The 25,623-nt window shown below is 53.3% G+C and overlaps 1 protein-coding gene across 3 annotated transcripts in view; it reads left to right on the top strand.

Moving 5' to 3' along the window:
• ZBTB17 (zinc finger and BTB domain containing 17) overlaps positions 1–25,348 on the top strand; it is a 31,267-nt gene extending 5,919 nt beyond the window's left edge. The window contains exons 3-15 of one of the 3 annotated variants that reach the window (XM_075550952.1): positions 19,995–20,201; positions 20,836–21,024; positions 21,508–21,645; positions 21,877–22,002; positions 22,422–22,785; positions 22,872–23,172; positions 23,529–23,616; positions 23,695–23,811; positions 23,912–24,032; positions 24,185–24,315; positions 24,496–24,705; positions 24,792–24,881; positions 24,961–25,348. In XM_075550952.1, coding sequence (XP_075407067.1) covers positions 19,997–20,201; positions 20,836–21,024; positions 21,508–21,645; positions 21,877–22,002; positions 22,422–22,785; positions 22,872–23,172; positions 23,529–23,616; positions 23,695–23,811; positions 23,912–24,032; positions 24,185–24,315; positions 24,496–24,705; positions 24,792–24,881; positions 24,961–25,241 — 2,361 coding nt within the window. In that variant the 5' untranslated portion in view covers positions 19,995–19,996 and the 3' untranslated portion in view covers positions 25,242–25,348. Of the gene's footprint in view, positions 1–786; positions 824–19,994; positions 20,202–20,835; positions 21,025–21,507; positions 21,646–21,876; positions 22,003–22,421; positions 22,786–22,871; positions 23,173–23,528; positions 23,812–23,911; positions 24,033–24,184; positions 24,316–24,495; positions 24,706–24,791; positions 24,882–24,960 lie in introns of all 3 variants that reach the window. The other 2 variants (XM_075550951.1, XM_075550949.1) reach the window with 2 other exon arrangements.
• Positions 25,349–25,623: the final 275 nt, after the last annotated feature.

Genomic DNA, 25,623 nt, shown 5'->3' with positions numbered 1-25,623 from the left:
TGGGTGATGAGTACAGGTGTGGTCCCGACTTAAAACAGGCATCTGATTCCCCAGCCCTGCCATAAGTCAGCTCTGACATCTCATCATTATTAGCTTCATATTGCCTTTTATCTGTAGCTGTATAAATCATAACGTCGAGCACCTGTGCATGAGATTGCCTGCAAATTATGTACCAGCGGCAGGCGTCACTGAGCGGTGCCAGAGCAGAAGGCAGTGGGTGAGATGGGTCGCCCTTGAATGTCATCAGTCTGGCCTGGGGGCCTTTCACCCTGGGGGAGTTCCCAGTCCTTTCTGTTGTGCGTATGCATTTGGGTGGTTTCCTTTTTTTTATTTATTTTGCCCACATGAATGATGATGCCCCTTTGGCTGCTCCCAGGCCTCGGGGGAGGGGGAGGTGAGGTATGCACCTTCACCTGGGCCAGACACCTTTGGCCACTTCCAGGCCTTGGTGGGTCGGGACTGTGCACCTTCAACCTGGATCAGACAGCACTGAGCTGTTTCCAAAAGCAGTGTCCGCATTCCCGCGTTGTGGCTGCTTCAGAAGTTTCCAGTGGACTCGTATTGACTGGGAAGATGGCATCTCTTGTGTTTGGGATGAGAGCGCCCTGGGCTCAGCATCTTTTCATGCAGGTTCAGCGTCTCTGGAATGCCTGTTGACATCTTTTGCTCTTTTTTTTTTTAATATGTGGAAGTTTGTATTGGTTTTCAATTTGTATACTAATTCTTTGTCAGTTATATGTGTTACAATTATTCACCCCTAATCTGTGGTCTGTCTTTTCTTTTTAGGTCTGTTTTGGGGAGTAGAAATTCTTAAATTTTTAATGTAAGTTACCACTTTTTTCCCCTTTGTATTTTTTTCCCTTTTCGTATGTTTTTAGGAACTTCCTCTCTACTTCAAGTTCATAAAAATGTTCCCCTAAATATTGTGTTTCAAGCCTTTTGTTTTTGCTTTTTTATATGAAGGTCTCCTAACTGCCTGTGTCTCTTGTCTATGGCTGTCAGCCTGAATGGGTTCGATACCATCTACCTAGCTGTTTTGCACAGTGATAAGGTGGTGGGTCTGGCTGAAGCAGCTGTGGACCACTTGTGAGGAGGGTCTCCTGTGGTCTCAGAGGCCTTGCCCCCAGTGGGGCGCTGCATCCAGCTGACCCTGGGACCTGCCTCCTCCTGTGGAATCTCAGGCGGCACTGAGCCAGCCTCCTCTGGGTTCCCAGCTCCCAGGCGACTGGAGGGCATACAAGAGCGTGTTGGGAAGAAATGTGCATGGGTTTCATGAGATCCCAAAGTGAGCTGAACTGGGCCTGAGGCCTCCATCCATGGGGCCAGGCTCCCAGGGCCCACACGTGAAGCCCCTTGACTCCCCAGGCCTGGAGGGCAGGGCTGTGAAGGAAGCGCTGACTCAGCACAGAAGGGACTTGAAGTGGTTAAGCCAGGGCCTCCACTACGAGAGCCTGGGCCAGCCGTGTCGCCTCCACCATCACAGGCAAGAGCACACCAGGACGCCCAAGTGCTGTGGTGTCCGTGACCATACGTTCCAGATTTAGGAATTGGACAAGTGGCTGATCTGAAAACGACCCTCTCTGCCTCTGTGCCCTCCCCACCTGCCCCCCAAAACCAAACAGAAACATCTCCAGTTTTACATTAACACCAATTTTCGCATCCCTGGCTGATCTTTGGAACCTAACTGTGCCAGTGAGGAGTGAGCGCATGCGGGCACACGCCCGAGGGGGTCAAACAACCGGTCCTCGGTTCCGGTTCATCTGTGCCTGGGTTTATTCCAAACACAGCGTGCTTAAACAGACCTCTGCTCACTGAATGGCTACAGACAGGTTTTCTCAACAATACTTTTGTCTTTGTCTCATTGGGGAGGGAACCTTAATTTTTTAAAAGGGTCATATTGTTCCGTGAACAAAAATGATTTTGTGGTCAGGGCTATCGTATTTTTTAGTAAAACTCAAATGGGAATCTCGGGAGCTTTGCAACAAGTGGTAGACATGTCGCCCCATATATGAAAAAGCTTTTCTCGGTGAGTCAGGAAGGCCTCAGAGATTCAAGAAAGAGAAGGCAGTGCAGATAATTTGGGCAACAGGGTTTGGATTCCCAAGAGGTAATAATCTTCATAGATTTTCCTGAGGGACATGGCAATCATGAGGGCTTGTTGATGAAGTAGGAAGACAATTGGAAGCTGCATTGGTGAGGAAAGGGCCAGGCAGGCTGCCCTGAGAAATTTGTTTCCATCACAGCATTGTACCCCTTCATTCTTCAAGGGCAGTAGGGCTGCCTACAAGAAGTTTGTTGTGAAACTTCACCCTACGTCTCTGGTCTTATCCCCTCGGACTTCTTTTTGCCCCTCGAACTCAAAGGCCATTGCAAAGAGACCGTTCGAGTCCCTGGGGAATGCCAACGCTGCTGCTGCTGCTGCTGCTGCTGCTGCTGCTGCTGCTGCTGCTGCTGCTGCTGCTGCTGCTGCTGCTGCTTTGATGTGGGCTGGATCAGAGCGTGCAGAGCGGCTGGGGAAGGGCTAGAGAGGTGGGTACACTGCCTTCAGAAGTTTTTAGACCTCGATGGAGGGCAGGGTGAGAAACAATAGCTTCCCATTTTGATGTTTCCGTTTCCTAAAGGTTTCTGTGATTTTATAGCAGTACTTCCTGACTTTTGTATGTAAGATTTTGCTAAATGGCCTCAGTGGGAAACTGACTCTCTGTAAACTTTCACTCAGTTCATCCTAAAAAGAAGTAAAATCAAAGCAAACCATTTTAAGCACCAGGCAGGTAGGATTTTGGTAAACACACACACACACACACACACATTTTTCTTTGAGTAATAGTGTGTCTTCACAGTCTTGAGTCTTCCGATCCATGACCACAAGATATCTTTCAGCTTAGTTCTTCATTTCTTTCAGCTATGTTTTCTTGTTTTCACCTCTTTGGTTAAAGGTAAGTATTCTTTTGCGTGTTATTTTAAGTGGAATTACTTTCATAAAATTCTTTTTGGTTTGCTCATTGTTGTCATATAGAAATACAACTCATTTTTTTAGTGTTGTCTTTGTATTCTGCAACTCTGCCGAGTTGGCTTATTCCCTAATAATTTAGTATATGTGCTGATTCTTTAGGTTTTCTGCATTTAAAGTGATGCGATTTGCAAGCAGAGTTCATTTTATGGCTGCCTATTATTTCTTGTCTAGTGTTGATTGGAAATGGTGGAACTGGGCGTTTTTGCTTTGCTCCTGATCTCCGGGTCAAGGCTTTCCGTCTTTTGCCATTAAGCATGCTAGCTGTGGGTGTTCATGTGTGAGCTGTTTACCATGTTGAGGATTGTTCTGTCTTAGCCTAATTCATTGCCTGTTTTTGTCATGAAAGGGTACTGGGTTTTGTTAGATGTGCTTTTTCGGCACCCCGCCCCCTGCATTCTTGATGTTACCTTGGTGGGTTTCTTATTGCATCCCTGGGCAAAGTCTCACTTGGTCAGGTGTACAGTCTTCTAACAGGATGCCGATTTTGCTTTGCTGATGCTTTCTTGAGGATTTGTACGTTTGGATTGATGGGGGAAACTGCCCTGTGGTTTTCTCTTACCTCTGTCTGGCTTTCAAAAGCAGCCTCGTAGAATGAGTTGGGAAGTGTTCCCTCCTATTTCATGTTTTGGGGAGAGTTTGAGAAGGATTGATGTTAATTCCTCATTAAATGTTTGGTACAATTCACCAGTGGGGGAGGGTGGATTCACCAGTGAAGCCATCTGATCATGTGTTGTTCTTGATCATCATTAATTATTTAATATTCATTTTTAAGAGTCTTTGTATATTAGGGAGAACGATGACGCTTTCTACTCTTATGAGTTACTGTCTTGGAAACACAACAGGGTAACTGGAATCAACCTGATGGCAGTGAGTTTTGTGGGTACTGTGAACCCCCCCCCACTTCCAAATACTACTGCTTTCTTCCATCCAGTCTGTTCTGACTCATGGCGACCCTATAGACAGGGCAGAACTGCCCCTCTGGGTTTCTCAGACGGTAACATGTGGGGGGAGGAGAAAGAAAGCCCCCTCTTTCTCCCCTCTGAATCGGTTGGGAGTATGGATGACGGCTGTTCTTGCTAGTTGTCCTGACGGCAGTTTTTCATTCGGGCAACCCCGTGTGGGCAGCACAGAAGTGCATTCGAGAGTGTTTCTAAAGCTGGGGATCTTTCAGAAGCAGATCTTCAGTATTTCTTCTATTTGCTGGTCTATTTGCTGGTCTTTCTCGTTTGTTTTGTCACTTCGGTAGTGTTCTCCAGAATTCTTGTAAAGTTTTTTCCTGTGTTTCCCTTGCTCTCGCTGATCTTTCTCTTAATCCAGTGGAGTCTAAATGCCATTCTTTCAAACTCCCACGACGTTATTGTCGTCGCACCCGTGCCACTTCTCCTTGAGGAAGGTCTTCTGCCTGTGTTTGGTCCCCTCTGAGTCACTCAGTCTGCTGCAGTCATTTGTGCTCCTGAGTCCTCGACGTCGTCGTCCTGCCGTAGCGGGATCTGACAGGCGACGGTGTCTTGGTGTGCTAGGAGGCCTGCCCTCGTCTCCTGGAGCCGAGGAGGTGAGTGTGGGCACAGTTGGGTTTGCAGTTTCTGCTGTACAGTCCAGGCTGGATGAGCTAGGGTCAGCTGCTGCCTGGTCAGTTGGGAACGGAGCTGGCAGTGGCCATCCGCCCAGTAGGTGGGGGTGTAGGAGGTATGGTTGTAGCTGGGCTATGTGGACACAGCAGGAAAGGAAATAATGAAGAAAAATAATAACTAAAAGAGAAGGGGAGAAAAGGGGAAAAGATACACCTGGTGGCAGGGGGAAGAAAAGGCTAAAACAAGAGAGAATATTAAATAACCTCGGAAAGAAGGGAAGGGAACGTGGGAAAGAAAATGGGAACTAACCAACAAGTGGAGGAGAAAGCTGTGGAGGGTAAGACACCCTGTTTGGGTTGGCACTGGCTGCTAGCCAAGGAGCTCATGGGCTGGGAGTGGCCCGAGGGCTCCCTGGACTTCCTGGCAGCCCTGTGTTGCCTGGGGTCAGGGTAGCTGAAAGGGGTTTGTGCCGCCTCAGAGGGGAGCTTTTCCCCCGGAGGACTGCTCTCAGGTCCAAGGAGCAGCTGGGAGCAAGGTGGCTGGTTATGGAAGGAGGTCTGCCTGTTCAGAGGTGGTCCTGAACTGTTTGTTTTGCTGGTCAGATGAGGCACCCAGTACTCAATCCATGCATGTGTGGCTCCAACCTGAAGCTGAGCGGAAACGACTGGCCATCAGGAGGGGTGGGGGACAAAGGAGCAGTCTACCTTTCTCCTTGTGTGTGTGACAGGCTGCTGGCTTGCAAAAATCCTGGATGGCGTGGTGTGTCAGGCTCGCCAGCCACTCACCCAGGTGCCTCCTCTCAGGCTGCTTTTGTTCAGCGTTCTCCTAGTCTGTCTCTAGTCCCCTGCTCTGATCTTTCCTCTCCATCCGGTCCCTCGTATCTGTGCAGTGTGTCACCTCCTACTGGAAGCCACTTCTGAGCAGCCTTGCTGATTCACTGCTGTGCAGGTGGCAGGGATTTGAGGGGCATTTGTTCAAGAGCAGCTGCCGGCCCTCTAGTTCTTAAATGCTTCCTCCCCCACTATCATGACCCCAAATTCTACCTTACAAATCTGGCTAGACCAGAGGTTGTACACTGGTACAGATAGGAACTAGAAACAGGGAATCCAGGGTGGATGATCCCTTCAGGACCAGTGGTGAGAGTGGTGATACCTGGAGGGTGGAGGGAAGATGGGGTAGAACGAGGAAACCGATTACAAGGATCTACATACAACCTCCTCCCTGGGGGATGAACAACAGAGAAGTGGGTGAAGGGAGATGTTTGTTGGACAGTGTAAGAGATGACAAAATAATAATTTATGAATTATGAAGGGTTCATGAGGGGTGGGGAGTGGGGAGGGAGGGGGAAAATTGAGGCGCTGATGATACCAAGGGCTCAAGCAGAAGGCAAATGTTTTGAGAATGATGATGGCAACAAATGTACAAATGTGCTTGACACAATGGATGAATGTATGGATTGTGATAAGAATTGTACGAGCTTCCAATAAAATTATTTTAAAAAATAAATTGTTATAAAAAAACCTTAGATTTAATTTTTAAAATCATTTTATTAGGGGCTCATAACTCATCACAATCCATACATACATCATTTGTATAATGCACATTTGTACATTCATTGCCCTCGTCATTCTCAAAACATTTGTTCTCCACTTAAGCCCCTGGCATCAGCTCCTCATTTTTCCCCTCCCACCTGCTCCCCCCAGATTTAATTTTTTTCCAACCAAAATTTCCATACTCTCAACTTTAGTTTGAATTCCGTTAAATCATTATTTGACTTTGACTTCTGTATGGTTCATGTTCATTGTTGGAAATCTTGAAACAAGGAAAAGGTTCATGCAAAAATAAGCAAATGCTGGGCAAATAGCTCATTTTTATTGACACCCACTCTAAAAATTATGTGGGTGTGTGCCTGCCTTTTCTATGAGGCTGCTGAGGTAAAACCCCACAACGTGGGGGCCTAAAGCCCCAGAGATTTCCATCTCACAGTTTGGAAGCTAGTGTCCCAATGGAGGGTGCTGGCCGGCTCCAGGGCCAGGCTTCCCAAAGTGGGTGATACCCAGAGCAGATACCACACTTTCTCCTGGATTCTGAACCAGAGGTCAAATGTTTATCGGAGCAGAGGGCGCCGAATCTTTTTGTTTTTGAAAGGGGTCAGTAGGCCAGGTGGTTTGGGAGCCTACTAGGGGCCTGGGTGCTTCAGGCGGGCCTTGGCTTGCTGTTTTGGCCTAATGCATGGCCACTAGGCCATTTCCCCTCTGTCTCCCCTCTATCTTAAGGACACCACTCAGCTTGGATTAGGTCCACATGTTATCTGATAGTCTCTTCAAAGTCAACAAAGCTCATTCTTGGGTATTGGGGAGAGGGTGAGGACTTACACAATGTGGGTGTGGGGGTGGGGGGAGGACACAGTCCAGTCCATAAGAGCACACATTTGTAATCTGAGCACCTCGGTCGTAAATTAATTTAGTCACATACTTGCCACTTATTAAAATCTTACCCAGAAGAAGAGGGTCACGCGTGGGAAGTGCGTGCTGCGTGGGAGTCCTGCTGCACCCACTACGTCCACTTCCATGCACCTCGTATTTTACTTACTGTTGGTGTTCTATATTTTTTTGCTGGCATTCGGGATCTTAAATGATCGCCTAGGATAACTGGCCCTTCCTGTGGAATTGGCATGATCCATTTTCTTCTCCTGTAGCCAGTGGTGGCTTGAGTGTTTCTATGATGACCAGGATTTACTGAACTGTATGTCCTAATCCACTGTAGAAAATCAGCCAGTGGAACCCTTGGGATCACGCAGAGGTCTGATCTGCAGACAGTTGTGAAGCGGAGCGACCTGGGCGGGGCTTTATTCCATGGTATTTGGGGCTGCCCTGAGCAGAGGCCAGCTCTGCCTCAGCCAGCACAGCAGTGTGCCTGTTCCCTCCTCGTGCTTTCGAAGTCACTGGGCCCTTGGGGCGTAGCCCATCCCGCTTGCACCCGGAGACTGCATGTTCTGTGGCAGGTGGGGCCCTAACGCACTGCTGTTTGTGCGCCCCTTTCCTGGTCTTTTCCACATGAGGTGACTTGTCGAGGGATGCCTGAATTCCCTAGGACATTTTCATGTCCATTGTTAGGGGACAGGGCAAAGGTCGGAGGGCTGGGTTGTCCCCCCCACCCCTTTACTTCGGATTGCTCAGTGTTGTTGCCATGGGTTTATGTGTAGCAATGGGCATGAGGGTGGCAGCCAAGGCTTTATGAGTAGAACCCTTTATTGCCTTCCCGGTTTTACAGAAGGGAAAGTGGAGTGGGGACACTTCAGCCACTTACACAAAGTTCTCAACTGGTATTGGCTTGATTTCAGGGCAGGACTATTCCATTGGATTCAGGGAATTCATAACTCCCTGAAATGGCACGTGTGCCTGCGTGTGTGTGTGTGTGTGTGTGTGTGTGTGTACACGTATCATTTGAGTGCCTGCCTGCGCCTGTTGGCACACATGAGCATTCAGCTCCCCGGGGAGAAGCTCTTTAACTTACATCACACAGTGTCAGAGGGTTCCCTGTGTCTGGAGGGGAAAAAATGCTAAGAACTGCTGTTCTAGGGGATTTTTAGTTTGTCCCCCTAAGGAATAGTTGCTCATAAAGTTTTCCCTAGCGACACATTCTTTTTGCAAATTACCATAATTTTCCATTTCCCTTATGAGAACATTTTTCCTGTTGAGTGGTTTTAGTCACCAGGTCTTGTTAAAAAAAAAAAAAAAGTGTCCTCAAGGCTTTCTTGTAAACAGAACTGGAAGGCTTGAAGAGCTTTGGCTCCGACCCGGCTTGTCATCGTGAGCAGCTGTTGTGCATCCTCCACCTGGGTCTCTGGCTGGAGTCCAGCAGCAGGGCTCCGCTTCCCTTGGAAGGCCAAGGTCATTAGAACTTTGTGCTACTCCAAGGGGCCGCCCTCATGGCTCCTGAGGATGTTGTGATGTTCGGTGGGGTGGTCTGGCTGCACGGTGTGCGCTAACCAAGGCTTCCCAGGCCAGCTGGAGGGTGACCGTGTTCATTTTTATGTCCCAGCATCTGCTTCTGACTTACTGATTTGTTTCTCTGCTTCTCTTGCCCCTTCAACTGCAGACAGAGTGGCCTTCCAGAAATGTGTCCGGCTGTGCCCTCTCTCGTGTAAACCCAGCACGGCCCCTGCAAGCCAGGGAAGCCCAGCGCTGTGGCAAGTATGCACTCATGGGCCTTTCTGGAACCTGCCCCCCAGGCCAGTCCTGACCACTTTTTTTTCCAATCATTTTATTGGGGGCTTGTACAACTCTTATCACAATTTCTGTATACATCCATGTATCAAGCACATTTGTACATTTATTGCCATCATCATTCTCAAAACATTTGCTTTCTACTTGAGCCCTTGCTATCAGCTCCTCATTTTTAAAAAAATCATTTTATTAGGGGCTCATACAACTCCTATCAAAATCTATACATACATCAATTGAGCAGAGCATATTTGTACATTCGTTGCCCTCATCAGTCTCAAAACTTTTGCTCTCCACCCAAACCCCTGGCATCAGCTCCTCATTCCCCCCACACCCCCTTCCTCATGAACCCTTGATACTTTATGAATTATTATTTTGTCATATCTTGTGAAAGTTTTATTTTTTACCGTTGCTACATTGCACCCTGACTGTCTTGTCTCCTCCCCAACACCCTTTTGTAAGGGGATGTCCAGTGGTCTACAAATGGGCTTTGGGTCCCCACTCCGCACTCCCCCCTCATTCACTATGATAAGACTTTTTGTTCTGATGATACCTGATCCCTTGACACCTTGTGATCTCATAGGCTGGTGTGCTTCTTCCATTTGGGCTTTGTTGCTTCTGAGCTATATGGCCGCTTGTTTACCTTCAAACCTTTAAGACCTCAGATGCTATATCTTTTGATAGCCGGCACCATCAGCTTTCTTCACCACATTTGCTTATTCACCCACCCCTTTGTCTTCAGCAGTCGTATCAGGGAGGTGAGCACAAAATGATATGATTTTTTTTTTTTGTTCTTTGATGCCTGATAACTGATCCCTTTGGCACCTCGTGATCACACAGGCTGGTGTGCTTCTTCCATGTGGGCTTTATTGCTTCTGAGTCAGATGGCTGCTTGTTTACCTTCAAGCCTTTAAGACCCCAGACGCTATATCTTTTGATAGCCACGCACCATCAGCTTTCTTCACCACATTTAGTTGTACACCCGCTTTGTCTTCAGCGGTTGTGTCAGGAAGGTGAGCCTCATAGAATGCCAATTTAATAGAAGAAAGTGTTCTTGCATTGAGGGAGTACTTGAGTGGAGGTCCAATGCCTGACCACTTTTTCCACCCACTCCTTGCTCTTGTAACTCCAGATGTGCTGCCCCACCCCAGGTTCCGACCTTTGCTAACGCTGTCCTCGGCCTGCAGGTCTTCTCCTCTCTGTTCACATGGCTGCTTCAAGATGCGGCTGGGTGTCACATCCTGTTAGAGCCCTGCCCTGCCCTGCTCTGAGTCCCCTGAGTGGCGCTCCCTGGCAGTCTCCAGCACTCAGCACAGGTTCGTGAGGCGGTCTGTGCCTTTCTGCCTCTGGTGGGGCTCAGACCTGTCTTGAAGTGGTCTGGGGAGGATTTTGAAGTAAACACTCTCAGCTTTATATTCTCACTTCAGCCCACCATCCACCTTACAGAACTTGAGTGGCACCTGTCCCAGGCGCCTCCCCTGACCGAGTGCCTCAGAAGCCAGAAACCTGCTGAGGGGAACGGCTGGGTGTGTTTATGTCATTCTGGACCAGACTAGCTCCTTGACCATCGTCAGAGAAGAGCCACTAACTTCATGGTCACGCGAGGTCACTCAGGCTGATCGAGCTTGGGTTTGCTTTCTTCAGTCCAGCTTGGTTTTACTCCTCTTTGTTTTTGCTCTGTCTGTGGGTAGATAGATGGGGTCCTGGGGTGTAGTGGTTACACAGTGCGCTGCGATCTACATGGTTGGCAGTTTGACACCACCAGCAGCTCCTCGGGAGAAGGGCTGGCTTTCTTTTTTTAATCGTTTTATTAGGGGCTCATACAACTCTTGTCACAATCCATACATACATCGATTGTATAAAGCACATTTGTACATTCATTGCCCTCATCATTCTTAAAATATTTGCTCTCCACCTAAGTCTGTGGCATCAGTTCCTCATTTTTCCCCTCCCTCGCTGCTCCCCTCTCCCTCATGAACCCTTGATAATTTATAAATTATTATTTTGTCATGTCTTGCCCTGTCCAACGTCTCCCCTCACCCACTCTTCTGTTATCCATCCCCCAGGGAGGAGGTCACATGTAGATCCTTGAAATTGGTTCCCCCTTTCCAGCCCACGCTCCCTCTATACTCCCAGTTTCGCCACTCACACCACTGGCCCTGAATGGATCATCCTTCTTGTATTCCCTGTGTTTCCAGTTCCTATCTGTACCAGTGTACATCCTCTGGTTAAGCCAGATTTGTAAGATAAAATTGGGATCATGATAGTGGGGGAGGAGGAAGCATTTAAGAACTAGAGGAAAGTTTTTTCATCATTTCTACATGGCACCTTGCCTGGCTTATCTCCTCCCCGAGACCCTTTTGTAAGGGGATGTCCAGTGGCCTACAAATGGGCTTTGGGTCTCCACGCTGCCCCCTCTCATTCACAATAATATGATTTTTTTTGTTCTGATGAAGCCTGATACCTGCTCCCTTCGACAACTCGTGAATGCACAGGCTGGTGTGCTTCTTCCATTTGGGCTTTGTTGCTTCTGAGCTAGATGGCTGCTTGTTTACCTTCAAGCCTTTAAGACCCCAGATGCTATGTCTTTTGATAGCCGGGCACCATCAGTTTTCTTTGTATCAGGGAGGTGAGCACGCAATAATATGATTTTTTTGTTCTTTGATGCCTGATAACTGATCCCTTTGCACCTCGTGATTACACAGGCTGGTGTACTTCTTCCATGTGGGCTTTGTTGCTTCTGAGCTTGATATCCACTTGTTTACCTTCAAGCCTTTAAGACCCCAGATACTCTTATCTTTTGATAGCCAGGCACCACCTGCTTTTTTTTTTTACCACATTTACCTATTCAGCCACTCTGTCTTCAGCGGTTGTATCGGGAAGGTGAGCATCTTAGAATGCCAATTTAGTAGAAGAAAGTGTTCTTGCATTGAGGGAGTGCTTGAGTGGAGGAGGACTGTGCTTTCTACTTCCATAAACAGTTGCAGTTTCGGAAAACCACAGGGCGTCTCTGAGTCCACATGGACCTGATGGTAGCAAGTAGACTGATACAAGTTATAGCTACCACATATATTCGAATATAAGCAAACCTGAGTATAAGCCAAGGTACCTAATTATTACCTGGGAAACCAGAAAAGCTGATTGACTCGAGTATAAACCTAGGGTGGAGAATGCAGAAGCTATTGGTGAGTTTCAATAATCAAAACAAATGAAAATAAAATTACTAAAAATTGAGACATCAGTGGGGTAATCTATTTCAATATTCATTTTAAATAGAAAACATAACATTAGTAAGCCAGCACAGTAAGTAGAAAATAGGTTCAACAAAAACAATAAGGTATCAACAATGATAGCTTAAGAGTACTATTCCCTGAGCTCTATCAGCAACCAAGCTAAAATGTAAAGAGTTAAAATCCTTCAAAACTGGATTCATCATCATCATCTATACCCCAGTGCAGAGCTTCAGCTGGTGTGAGGTCATCATAGACGCTGTCCTCACTGAGATCGCCGTCATCACCATCACTGCTGTCATTTTCATACAAAGTGCAGTCTTCACTGCCATCCACAGCATTACTAATGCTACATTTCTGGAAGGCACGTCGCACCATGTCTTCTGGAATGTCTCCCCATGCATCTTGAACCCACTTTGCTATTAACTCTATGTCAGGCTTCATGAGATTTCCTCCTTTTGTTAGTCGGGTTTGACCAGATGGCATCCATTCATGCCACTTACCCGTGTATAAGCCGAACCCCAGTTTTTCAGCACATTTTTTGTGCTGAAAAATTCAGCTTATACACAAGTATATACGGTAATTCTACTTTTGCCAGCATTTTCCCTAATGCTTCCTATTCAAGGCCCTGGGTGTGGTGCAGTGTATGTACCTGCTAGGCTGGCAGTGCAAACCTACCCAGAGGCGCCAGGGAACAAAGGCCCGGTGTCTTGCTCAGCAAACACCCACTGCTGAGACGCACGGGTTCACAGCAAGTTGGAATTATTTGATGGCTGCTGGGCTGGGTGGTATTTCTGCCTTGCAGGTGAGCAGCCCCAAACTCAGACAGTTAAATAAATTGTCACCATGGTAGATGTTGGAGCCCAAATTCAAATCTTGCATGGACTTTGGTTCCAAATCCACTCAGCAACTCTTTGTCAAGTTGTTTTGGGCTCTAATACCCATTTCGACACTGCTGCCCCAGAGCAGTAACGCAGTTTCCACCCAGCCTGACAACCCCGACACAGATACTCCCTATGGCCACGTTTCCATTTTGATAGCAAGTGGACACCTCTGCTTTTATTGGCTAACACAGAATTCCTGATTTCCCCTAAACAAATCTTTCTCCGCCACTGTTCCTCCTCTCAGTAAATGGCACTCCACATCCAGTCCATCAGCCAGTTACGTGGGTGCCACCAGTGTACCCAGCCTCTCTCCTGCTCCCCCTGCCACGGTGCAGGCCACCAGCACCTCTGGCTTCTCTGCACGGAGGAGCCTCATTCAGGTTCCAGTGCCTGCCCTTGCCCTCCTACAGTCTCTGCACTTTAGCCCAAGTGTCCTGGCACCCCACCCCCACTCCAAGGAGTCCTGAGGCACTTAAAGAAACTCCAAAGTCCCACAGGTCTGAGATCCTGGTGGTTTCCGCCCCCACCACTGCCAGCTGGTCAGCTCTTGTCCTGTCCTGTCCTATCCTGTCAACTGCCTCAGGGCCTTGTCATATGCTTCCTTGTGTCTCTCTTTTTTCTCTTCCACTCCAGTCAGGCCATTTAAGCAAAGATTCTCTTTGTTTGTGGCTATTAACTAGCCTCTCACCTGTCCATCCCCTTCCTGTGTCTCTTGGCACTTAGCATCTGTGGTGATAGCAGACCCACTGACTGCTTCAGGCCGTTTCACTCCAGTTTGCCCGCTGCAGAGAGTGGTGGCCTTTCTGCACAGAGCAAATCAGGAGGGTCGAAGCCCTGTCAGAGCACTGCCCTCAGTGCCTGAGGTCAGCATTTCTCTTTGTGAGGTGCATCTTTTCTCTGCACCTACTAGGAACCCCGGTGCCATAGTGGCTGACCCAGTGGGCTACTGACCACAAGATTTGCAGTTCAAACCTACTAGCTTCTCTGTGGGACAAAGAGGCAGCTTCGCTTTCTACTCCCATCAAGGGTTGCAGTCTCAGAAACCCCCAGGGGCAGTTCCACTCTGCTGGACGGGGTAGCCGGGAGTCGGAGTAGGAGTAGGGGAGGGTTCCTCATTTCTGGTTGAAGAGCCCTGGGGACAGTGCTATCTATTGTGGCTGCCTGTTCACCTGTGCCGAGGCTGGCCACCGGCCCATGTTTCCCTGCACAGGACCACTAGTTGCAGGGCTGGAGTGGAGGGGGCGGTATCATCAGGCAGGGCGCATGCCTGCCAGGCTGACGGGCTCTCAACTTCCACTTCTTTGGCCTGAGTTGGTGTGTCCTGAGCCTCTCACAGGATACACCTGTCTTTCTAGAAAACCAGCATCTGAGAGCCAAATGGGGAGGCCGCTCACCTGCTTCAGGTTGCTCAGGCCCCGAGGTAGCCATGTCCCATCCAGGCTGGGAGCCAGCGCGGCGCACTCTGTGAACTGGGCCCACTGTTGGTGAGCAGAGCTCCCAGTGGCAGACTCGTTGTTCCCTGGCCTGACAGCTTACCGCCGGGTGCCATGTGGAAGTCCTGCCTGCAGTTTAGTGGTTGCTAGTCACCAGGGTGGTTGGCAGGTGCCAGCTAGGTATCACCAAGTGCTCCGGGCACCTCTAGCCTCCCCCTGGGGAGCAGCAGCAGCAGGCTGGAGTGACACACTGGTCTGGTCAGGACAAGAGTGCTTCCTGGCAGAACAGGACATTGCCCCAGGCTGCTGGCTCGGTGCCCCCGCAACCCCCCACCCCGCTTTCTTCCTACTCATTTGGCTTCTGGGCTTTTCCAGATTGTATTTAGAAGGAAAAATAGGTTCTCTTTACAACTTCTGAACAAGGACAAGGCCAGTCACTGGGAGCGCACAGCATGTCAGAGGTATGCCGACACCCTCTGATGTGGGAGCTGCCCTGCAATGAAAATACATGTGAGAGTGCTTCAGTTTGTGGATGGATTCCATTATCTTTTCATGGGGGCTCGCGCAGCTCTGATCACCATCCATCCATCCACCCACTGTGTCAAGCACATCTGTACATTTGCTGCCATCGTCATTCTCAGAACATGTGCTTTCCACTTGAGTCCTTGGTATCAGGATTCCATTTTTTTCCCCACGAGCTTTTGTGAAACCCCCTCATGTATATACAAATGTACTTGATTATAAGTCAAGTTTTTCACCACATTTTTAATGCCGATTTTGTGGTAAAATTCGGTGCCTTGCCTGATATTTGGGTCATCTTGTACTTGAGAATATACCGCACATTATGTTTTAATTGTGTATATGTAACCTACCTCACTGCTTTTGCGCCACACTGTGTCTGACACTGTGCAAGGCCTTCCTATAATAATCTTCCCAACAGGTTTACAGAGGAGGCTTGGTGATGCAATGCTTAAGCACTTAGCTGTTAACCAAAAGGTTAGCGGTTCAAACCCGCCAGCCTCTGCAGGAGGAAGCTGTGGCTGTCTGCTTCCCTAAAGAGGATAGCTGCCAGAGGGGTGGGGATGTGGGGTGTGTGTGTCTCCATAGGGCAGCTCTCAGGGTTCATGTGAGTTGGCATCAACTCCTCAGCAGTGGGGTGACATGGCCAGAAGGTCCCTGGGCGGCACAGTGTTTTGTCCTATTCTGACAGTTTGGCGGATTGAGCCCCCTGGGTGCCACTGTGGAGGAGAAGCCTTGGTGCTCTGCTTCCGTAAAGATGATAGCCCGGAGTTTCCTTTGGGGCTCATTTCTACTCTGACATGCACGGGCCACCAGGAGCTGGGAGGGGACTCAATAGCAGCTGGACGAAACAGCAGGTCTGGAAAGTAGTAACATCAGTCCCATCTGCAAACGAAGCTGCTTTGCAGAGGGCGGGACTCCGTCCAGGGTAGCCTGGCCCTAGCCCAGCGGCCCGCAGAACTTTCCCAGCTTCTGTGAGGCTGAGCTGCCTGTGGAATGCAAGCATCTGGGCCAGACACAGCAATTCAGGGCTTGCTGCCCCTCATGGTGGGCTTTAGTTCTTAGGGGATGAGAGTGAGCCAGGCCAGGCTGGCCTGGGCTGCCCCGCATAGTGAAGAAGTGCCAGGAGTGCCATCTTGTCATTCATGACCTGGGGTTTGGGCTCCGTGGATTTCACAGTGGAAGCAGAAACCTTGCCGAGTTCCCCTGTTGGCTGGCGTTTTTGAGTTGAAGAGCCACTGGAAAGGATGATTTTCTCAGCCAGCCTCTGTGAGCCTTGCTGAGCCCCCACCAAGGGCTGCTGCCCTGCGACCCTGGCAGGGCTGGTGGGAGGGGCCAGGATCGAGCTTGAAAGTGACCCTCGGGCCTATGGGCTCTCTGCCTCACTTCTCTCATTAAAGTGTGAAAGATGTCTTCCGAAGGAGTACCAGATGAAATGCACGCGCACGCACACAGCCATTCGGTCTGCTCATAGCAGCCCTGTATGATATAACATGCATGCTCCTTGGGGTTCTGAGAATGTGAATCCCACAGGAGCAGACAGCCTCATTTTCTGCTTTGGAGTAGCGGGTGGGTTCTATCCACCAGCTTTTCAGTTAGCAGCCCCACGCTTAGCCTGAGGCCCCCCAGGGCTGCTTGAGATGTAAACACAGGCCCCTCAAAGTCCAGAGCTAATACTCTCCTGGTGTCTCAGAGGCTCCTGTTTGCCCTTCCCCATCCAGGAGAACCACTACCCTGAAGTTTTAGCATCTGTGACCCGCTTCTCTAATTCTGGATAGGAAACGGCCCTGACACAGTGGTGTGAGTCCTCAGCGCTGCTTTCTCTCAGGGCTCGGGGCTGCCTGGGCAGTTCTTCCGCTGCCCTGGTGTCGATCGTTCATGTGGTAACCTTTCACTGGCTCTTGAGCTGCAAGGTCCCCACAGGCAGGGATCCCTGCAAGATCCCTTTGCCTGGGGATCTTGTGCTGGTAGCTGGGGGCTCTCCACATTGGTGCTTCAGCCTGCAGAGTGTGTTCCCACTCCACCAGCCCTCAAGCACAATAGCAGGATCCTATGGTTGCTAAAGCAGGAGCCTTACCACCACACCCTGTCACCACAGAGCCCTTCCAGATTGTGCTGGAAGGAAACAGACTTTCTCAACAGGAGGTGTGCCAGGTGTGCATGTGTGTGAGTGTGAGAGAGGGAGACTGCAGTCATCATCAGAGAGCACCCCCAGATGATCGTGTGTCTGCTTGCACACTCTGCCCCTTTTCATGAACCAGGTGAGTTCTAGGTAAGGCAGGCCAGGGTGTGGCTGTCATCAGCAGCTCACTCCAGCTGTTACGTGTGCGGCCCGACCCATTAATCCAGTGTCACAACAGAGCAGCTGGGGTGGCACAGGAAAGGTGCCAGCTGGTAGTCAGGAGCTCCTGTCAGAAGGCAAGATCAGGCTCCCAGGGACCATGTCCCATGCTCTTCCCAGGATGGATTTTTGGTCTCTCCAACCAAGACCATGAACTCCGAGGTCTTGTTCTGTTTGCATGCTCTACACTTCTAAGCTTTTTTAGGCCCTTAGAAGTAGCTTCAGCTAGTGCCCACACTTAAAGCCAGATGAAAGAAAGGGAACCCAGCCCTGCGCCGGAGTGAAGGGTGGTGTAAACGATCAGGGAAGCTGCCTGTCTGGCGGGAACAGCCAGTTACGGCTGGTATTAAAATCTCTGGGCAACACACCCCTCAGGCCGTTCCCCGCCTGTCCTGGTACCCATGTCACGCCCTTTGAATATGGCCAGTCCCCTGGTATCCTGTTGCTGACTCTTCTCACAGGTGTGGGCACTGCCTGCCAGCAACTCAGCTGGGGCAAAGAAGGGCATGGCAAGGGCAGCCATAAGCACCAGTTAGGGTCTGTGGGTGACCCAATTAAGCATGTGAGCCCACACTCCCTAGCGTGCTGACCCTGAGACCTGCTGCAAGCCTGTGTCGGAACCACTGCTTGCATGGCCTGGGTCTCATGCCCCGCATCTTTCACTTCTTCCTCTCTAGCACCCACCCTACTTCTTCCTTTGATTCGGTCAGCAAAGTGTTTCTTGATTGGGACAGCTTTGGAGGCCACCTCAGGAGAGTGGCGATGCCATCTGGGAAGAAGCCCACTTCCGGGCAGCCAGGGTTCTGGTGACTGGTAGCTGTCCTGTATCAAATAGGGTGGTTAGCTGGGTGAGAAAAAGCAGGCAGTGTGGGGCCACAGGCATTTTGTCCTGCGTGTGGTACCTTGACTCATCTCAGGGCCTTACTGGCCATCCTTAAAGGCTGCTGAAAGTGACCTCCCCCCAGCCCACGTGCCCTGCTCCCTGTGCCCAACAAGTAGGCCTGTCTGCCTGGGTCTGACTTGGCTGGCTGCCTTTTCCAGGAGGCTCTGGGGTGGGAATACTCAGTGCAGCGAGGGTCTCACACAAGGCAGCTGGTCACCATGGCCTCTGCCTGCCATGCTGGCCAGAGGCACCCTCCCTGGAGGCAGGTAGACGGCTAGCTCTGATTCTCCTGGGTCCGGTCATACTCCCAGGAGACTCCCCACTCGCTCAGCTTCCAGGTGGCTCCTGGTGCTGGGATTGGAGCAGGCGCACTGCCAGGGTGGCGGGCTTTGGCCCTGACTTGCAGGTCCTGCGCTAGCCTGCCTGCCTGCCCAGCCCCAGGTGTGGGTGGCGTGCCTCACTTTCTGCTCCAGATCTTTCCCCTGGGGCTCCTGAGGTTTGTGGGTGACAGGCGGTGGGGACCCAGGGGCTGCCTTTGTCCCTTTCCCATCACTCAAGAGCAGGCAGCTGTGGGGTTGGTTTGTCCCTCAGCATGAAGATTGTAGAGAAACACCCTTTTTGAGATGTCCTGTGTGGTGATGGCCTCTGTCTCTCAGGTGGGCCCCTGCTGCTGGGAGGGCCTGGAACCCTTGTCTCCCCTGTCCCTCCCGTTGAAGGCATTTCTAGATAATAGCTGGTAGAACCTAGAGAAGCTGGTGTGGGGACTTGTGTGTCAGGCTGGGAGCAGAGTCCTGGGGTCAGAAAGAGGGGAAAGGGTGGTTCCAGGTCTCCTGCAGAAGCAGCCACCCCGCCAGCACAGCACAGCACGGGCTTGTAGCCACTGCCACAGCCATTACTTGAGGGACCCTCTGCAAACACGTGAGTGGGTGGACTTGGCTGTTCTGCGCTGGCAGAACCCCGTGCACAGGGGCGTGGCCTGCACTGCAGCTGCTCGGCCCAAACCATACATGGTACCCATGTCCCACAAGTGACTCACCCCCCAGAGGCTGATGTAACCCGGGGAAAGACCAGAGCCTCAGCGAGCTGCCCGGGAGCCCCCAAGTGTCCCTCTGCTTCGCACAGCCTGGCGTGCTTAGCAGACCCAGCCTCAGCCGGGCAGCCAGCCTGTGGTCTCAGAGGAGGGGGTACTTTTCATTCTGAAACCTGCCAGAATGAGTTCTTTCTGCAAGGAGAACTCAGTTCTGTTCACTAGAGTGACTGATGTCAGGTGCTTACGCCTCAGGGTTGGTAAAAGGTGGGAAGACCAGGTTCCCTGGAATTGCTCTAGCACCGGCCCGCAGCCCATGTGGACTGCGACACTGAGGCCTGGCCAGCAGCTCAGGGGTCAGGGCTAGACTTCTGTGTTGCTCCAGGGACTGTCGTCTGGACAGAGGCTTCAAGGGGTACAGAGACTTGCCCTCGAGGCAAGGCTGCCAGCTCAGGGCTGGCACCTCTTTCCCTGGGCAGAGTCCAGAAACTGGACCATGAAAAGTCTGCCCTGCTGGCTTCCTAAGCACCCAATCACCTGTACACGAAGAGGAAACGAGCAGCAGAGGGTTTCCCACAGCCAGATGTGATCTGTCTTTGAGGCTCCTGCAAACGGTGATGGCGTTCCTGTCAGACTGACTCTGCATTTTCTGGTTGGTCGGTGGTTTTGACATTTCAGCTTCATTACCTGATAAGACATAAAGATGGCTCTTGTGTGTGCCTCTCACCAGTGGTTGGGGACTTTCCTGCCTGGTAAAGCCCCAGGAGGCTGTGAACTATGGTGGGTCTGTGGCAGAAAGGCCTTGCTGCCACCGTGCCGTGGGGGCTGGCTGCTGAGACAGCCCCTCACCCGGTGCCCTCTCTGCAGCCATGGATTTCCCCCAGCACGGCCAGCACGTCCTGGAGCAGCTGAACCAGCAGCGGCAGCTGGGGCTCCTGTGTGACTGCACCTTCGTGGTGGACGGGGTGGACTTTAAGGCCCACAAAGCCGTGCTGGCCGCCTGCAGCGAGTACTTCAAGATGCTCTTCGTGGACCAGAAGGATGTGGTGCACCTGGACATCAGTAATGCGGCAGGTACCCTGCTGGTCCCAAGGGCCTTCTGGCTGGGGCTGGGGATGGGGCTGGCTGCTGGCCACCTGCACAGGCTTCAGGTCAGGAGGATGGGGCAACACAGTGTGTTGACTGGTGGGCGTGGCAAGGGAGGGGTTCTGCTGAGCTCCAGAGCAGAGTACACTTGGAGCAAATTCTATTGAAGGACTGGGGTGGGGGTGGGGGTGGACCCTGAGCACCTAGCCTCTCCCATGGCTGTTAGCCATAGCTCCTACTCAGTACTAACCAGAAGCACGTGGGGTGTAGGGGCATCTACTAGGGCAGGTGTGTGTGTGTGTGCGCGCGTGCACGTACACACACAGGTGTGCTTGTACGTGGGGGTGTCAGGCAAGTCTTGGGAACAAAGACAGAATCAGTCCTGGATTCAGGTGCCCATCCCAGAATGGCATGATGTACCATGAGGAGGTCGGGCAAAAAGATACTGCCTGTTTTATAGAGGCAGAACTGGAGGCCCAGAGAGGGTTTGGCCACTTGCCCAGAGATAAGCTAGAGAGTTGGGGGCTGATCCCAGCTGAGAAGCCAGGGTAGCATTGGTCCCCCGGCACAGAAGTGGGGGAAGGGGGCTGGCGGGCTCCAGGACGGACGGCTGTTCCTGCAGGCCTGGGCCAGGTGCTGGAATTCATGTACACGGCCAAGCTGAGCCTGAGCCCTGAGAATGTGGACGATGTGCTGGCTGTAGCCAGCTTCCTCCAGATGCAGGACATCATCACGGCCTGCCACACCCTCAAGTCTCTTGCTGAGCCAGCTGTCAGCCCTGGGGACAACATAGAGGCCTTGGCTGCGGGAGGTAAGATGATTGACCAGCTGGTCGTGAGCAGGTGGCCGTGATGGGCCCTGTCTTTCCCGTTGGGTGGTGGTGAGCACTGCCGCAGTGACAGCGGCCATCACCTCCCTCCCTCATGGGCCCTTCACCTGCCCATGTCCTCTGTGCCCAGGGAGACCCCCTGGCCTCCCAGAGTGCTCTGCTCCCACACCTCCCTTCTGCTCTCCTGAACCCTCAGCTGGGCCCAGGCCTGGCCTCTGCTCAGGGTTAGCATTTCTTCACCAAGGCCTGCCTCCCCAGACAGATTGGGCTCCCCGAGAGCAAGTGCCAGACCTTCCTGTGCCCACTGTGGTCATCCCCATGTCCAGCCCAGGTGCCCCATAAATAACCTGTGCGTGCCTGAAGCAACCAACCACTACTTAGCTGTCTCCCCAGGGAGGACCAGGAGCAGCCGTTTCTAATGGGCACTTAATGGGCAACAGCAGGTCTATCCTGTTCCATCTCTAGGAGGGGACAAGAAAGCCAAGGAGAAGGCTGCTGTCCCCATGCTGAGCGAGCTGGACCTGGTGGGGGGCAGTCTGTCGGTCGGTCCAGGCAGGGAGCCCAAGGAGGAGCGAGGTGGCCAGGCTGAGAGGGAGGCCAGCGGTGAGTTATGGCCTGCGGGCCTGGCTGGCAGCCCTGCCCCTCCCAGCAGCCTGGACTGAAGGGCTGGCTCAGAAGGGACCCTGGGGGAGGGAAGTGGGCTCACCCAGGGAACTGCACTTACTGAACTCAGGTTGCCCAGAAAGACCTGGTATTGGTTCTGGGGTATCTGAGTCAGTCTGAGCTGTAGTTCCCCAGAGAGAGTCCTAATTCATTGCTACCTGCTGCCCCCAGGGGCAGAGCAGACTGAGAAGGCTGATGCCCCCCGGGAACCGCCGCCCGTGGAGCTCAAGCCGGACCCCACCAGTGGCATGGCTGCTGCTGAGGCAGAGGCCGCCTTGTCCGAGAGCTCAGAGCAAGGTACTCCGCCCACTCCTCCCTGCTCTCCCTCTCTTCCCTGGGCCCTGTCTGAGGGAACTCCTCAGACCGCAGCCATCATCTGCCCTCACTGGACCTGAGATCAGGTCGGGCACACTGGCCCTGGTCTCTGTTAGCACGTGCAGAAGCTGGCATGCTGCAGCTTCCGGCCCTGCGCACCTGCAGGGCCCCCTTGCTGGGCTCGCACCCTGTCAGGGCCGCAATGTCTTTCCTACCCTGCAGCTGCTGGAGGAACCTGGTGGACCGAGGCCCCGGGTAGTACACGCTAGGCACAGCCCCTGCCCCTGTAGTGCCCCAGGCAGGTTCATGTGTCACTCCTCATTCAGGCGGAAGTCCCGCGGCTCCTGGCACAAGTCTGGGTGTGAGGTCAGAGCCCTGCAGGCCTGCCCTTGTCTTTGCAGAGGTGGAGGTAGAGCCAGCAAGGAAAGGAGAAGATGAGCCCCGGGCCCCGGCCTCCGTCAAGGTGGAGGGGCCCCGGCTGGAGAACGGGGAGGACCACGAGGAGTCGACTGCCACAGACTCTGGCCAGGAGCTGGGCATGGAGGCCCGGAGCCTGCGCTCAGGCACGTACGGCGACCGCACCGAGTCCAAGACGTACGGCTCAGTCATCCACAAGTGCGAAGACTGCGGGAAGGAGTTCACCCACACCGGAAACTTCAAGCGGCACATCCGCATCCACACGGGCGAGAAGCCCTTCTCCTGCCAGGAGTGCAGCAAGGCCTTCTCGGACCCGGCCGCCTGCAAGGCCCATGAGAAGACGCACAGGTATGGGCCAGCCCGTGCCTCGGCGCCCCGCCCTCCACCCGCCCCGCCCCGCCCAGTGACGCCGCCCTCTCCCTCGGCCCCTGTAGCCCTTTGAAGCCCTACGGCTGTGAGGAGTGTGGCAAGAGCTACAGGCTCATCAGCCTGCTGAACCTGCACAAGAAGCGGCACTCGGGGGAGGCGCGCTACCGCTGCGAGGACTGCGGCAAGCTCTTCACCACCTCCGGCAACCTCAAGCGCCACCAGCTGGTGCACAGCGGCGAGAAGCCCTACCAGTGCGACTACTGCGGCCGCTCCTTCTCGGACCCCACCTCCAAGATGCGCCACCTGGAGACACACGACACGGACAAGGAGCACAAGTGCCCGCACTGCGACAAGAAGTTCAACCAGGTGTGTGGCCCGCCCACGCGGATGGAGGACGGCACAGAGGCCCCCCTGGGCCCCTGGAAGTGGCCTCTAAGGGGCGGGGATGAGCCCCGCAGACCCGTGGGCGGGGAGGCAGGCTGGCTGAAGGGCCAGTGCCGGAACTCTGATGCAGAGACTGGAGGGCAAGCCGGGCCGCTGGGCCCGACCAAGCCGCAGGGAGGCTGGTTTTGCTTTCTGCTGAGGTCTGGAACATTCTGCTGACCTCGAGAAGACAGCCACATAACAGGTCTTGGAAGGGCTGCAGATCAATTGCCAACTTTGGGGAGGGGCTGAGACCACCCTCCGTGGGGGGGCCCTGATGACCCCCTGCCTTGACACAGGTGGGGAATCTGAAGGCCCACCTGAAGATCCACATCGCGGACGGGCCCCTCAAGTGCCGGGAGTGTGGGAAGCAGTTCACCACCTCAGGTAGGCCCTGGCCGCCCTGCCGCCCGCACCCCACCCTTGGCCCAGGTACGCCATGCCAGCCTGCCCTGTCTCCCCCAGGGAACCTCAAGCGGCATCTCCGGATCCATAGTGGGGAGAAGCCTTACGTGTGCGTCCACTGCCAGCGGCAGTTCGCAGACCCCGGCGCTCTGCAGCGCCATGTCCGCATCCACACGGGTGCGTGCGCCAGCCTCAGCCTGGGGCGCCGGGACAGTGGTGGAGAGGGGGGAGGGGGCAGAGGCCAGGCACCAACAACCTCCTCCCGCCTTATCCGCAGGCGAGAAGCCGTGTCAGTGCGTGATATGCGGCAAAGCTTTCACCCAGGCCAGCTCCCTCATTGCCCATGTGCGCCAACACACTGGCGAGAAGCCCTATGTCTGCGAGCGCTGCGGCAAGAGGTCCCGCCCCGGCCTGCCCCGAGCGGGTGGGAAACAGGCCAGGCTGGGTGGGGAACTGGCTTACTGCTGCCCCAGCCCCAGCCCCAGGTTGAGTTCTGAGGGAGAGGCAAGAGACCCCGGCTCGTTGCAACCCTCCCTTTGCTGCCCTCCAGATTCGTCCAGTCCAGCCAACTGGCCAATCACATCCGCCACCACGACAACATCCGTCCCCATAAGTGCAGCGTGTGCAGCAAAGCCTTCGTCAATGTGGGGGACCTGTCCAAGCACATCATCATCCACACCGGTGAGCCGGGCTCTGGGCAGAGGGTATAGCCTGGGGGCGCCCGCGCTGCCACGCAGAGCGCTACTGTCTGTGCGGCTCCGCATGCTGGCTGCACCGCAGCACTGCTTGCTTGGAAAGACCAAGCTGCTGGGGAGGCTGAGGCTGGGAGGGTCAGCCCCATTACCTTGCTTTCTCCCCCAGGAGAGAAGCCTTACCTTTGTGACAAATGTGGCCGTGGCTTCAACCGCGTGGACAACCTGCGCTCTCACGTGAAGACGGTGCACCAGGGCAAGGCAGGCATCAAGATCCTGGAGCCGGAGGACGGCGGCGAGGTCAGCGTGGTCACGGTTGATGACATGGTCACGCTGGCCACCGAGGCCCTGGCAGCAACAGCTGTCACTCAGCTCACAGGTGCGGGCCACAGGCCACATAGGGCAGTTACAGGCCACTTGCCTCTGAAGGCTTCTGGCCTTAGGCCCTGCCGATTCTGCCCACAGTGGTTCCGGTGGGGGCTGCAGTGACAGCTGATGAGACAGAAGCCCTTAAAGCCGAGATCACCAAAGCGGTGAAGCAAGTTCAGGAAGCAGGTGAGGAGGGGCTGTCCAGGGTGTGGAAGCCGCGGGGCCCCTAGGCCCTGACTGCTGACAAAGCCCCCGCCTCCCACAGACCCCAACACCCAGATCCTCTACGCCTGCGACTCCTGTGGGGAAAAGTTCCTTGACGCCAACAGCCTGGCCCAGCACGTTCGGATCCACACAGCCCAGGCCCTGGTCATGTTCCAGGCCGACACGGACTTCTACCAGCAGTACGGGCCGGGAGGCACGTGGCCGGCCGGGCAGGTGCTACAGGCTGGGGAGCTGCTCTTCCGCCCCCGGGACGGGGCCGAGGGCCCGCCTGCTCTAGCAGAGACCCCACCCACAGCCCCTGAATGCCCGCCAGCAGAGTGAGCCGGCTCCCCACCTTCGGACTGTTTATTTAAAGATGGACGACGGCACCCCCAGAACTGTGAGCAGTGGCCCTGCTCCCCTAGAGAATAAATTTGATGATTTTCTAATGCTGCCTAGAGCTCCCTGTGGGGGGGAGCTGGCAGCCATGGCTGATGACAAGACGGGCTGGTCCACCCCAAGGCCACTGCAGCCCCGCTGTGTGGGGACCTGTTCTTCCTCGTGGAACTTGGGTGTGGGCCAAACATCAGGGGCTAGAGACCTGGCTTCACATCTGCCCATACCCCCTTTATTGGACCTGAGCTCCCCCTAGTCCATGAAGCACAGCTGTGATGCTGCCGACTCCTTTCCCCACCCATGGAAAGCCTGGGACAAGGGGCCAGCT

This window comes from Tenrec ecaudatus, chromosome 1 (genome assembly GCF_050624435.1).
Source record: "Tenrec ecaudatus isolate mTenEca1 chromosome 1, mTenEca1.hap1, whole genome shotgun sequence".
Lineage (NCBI taxonomy): Eukaryota > Metazoa > Chordata > Mammalia > Afrosoricida > Tenrecidae > Tenrec > Tenrec ecaudatus.
The sequence above is the reverse complement of the archived record's forward strand: the minus strand, read 5'-3'. Positions and strand labels throughout refer to the sequence as shown.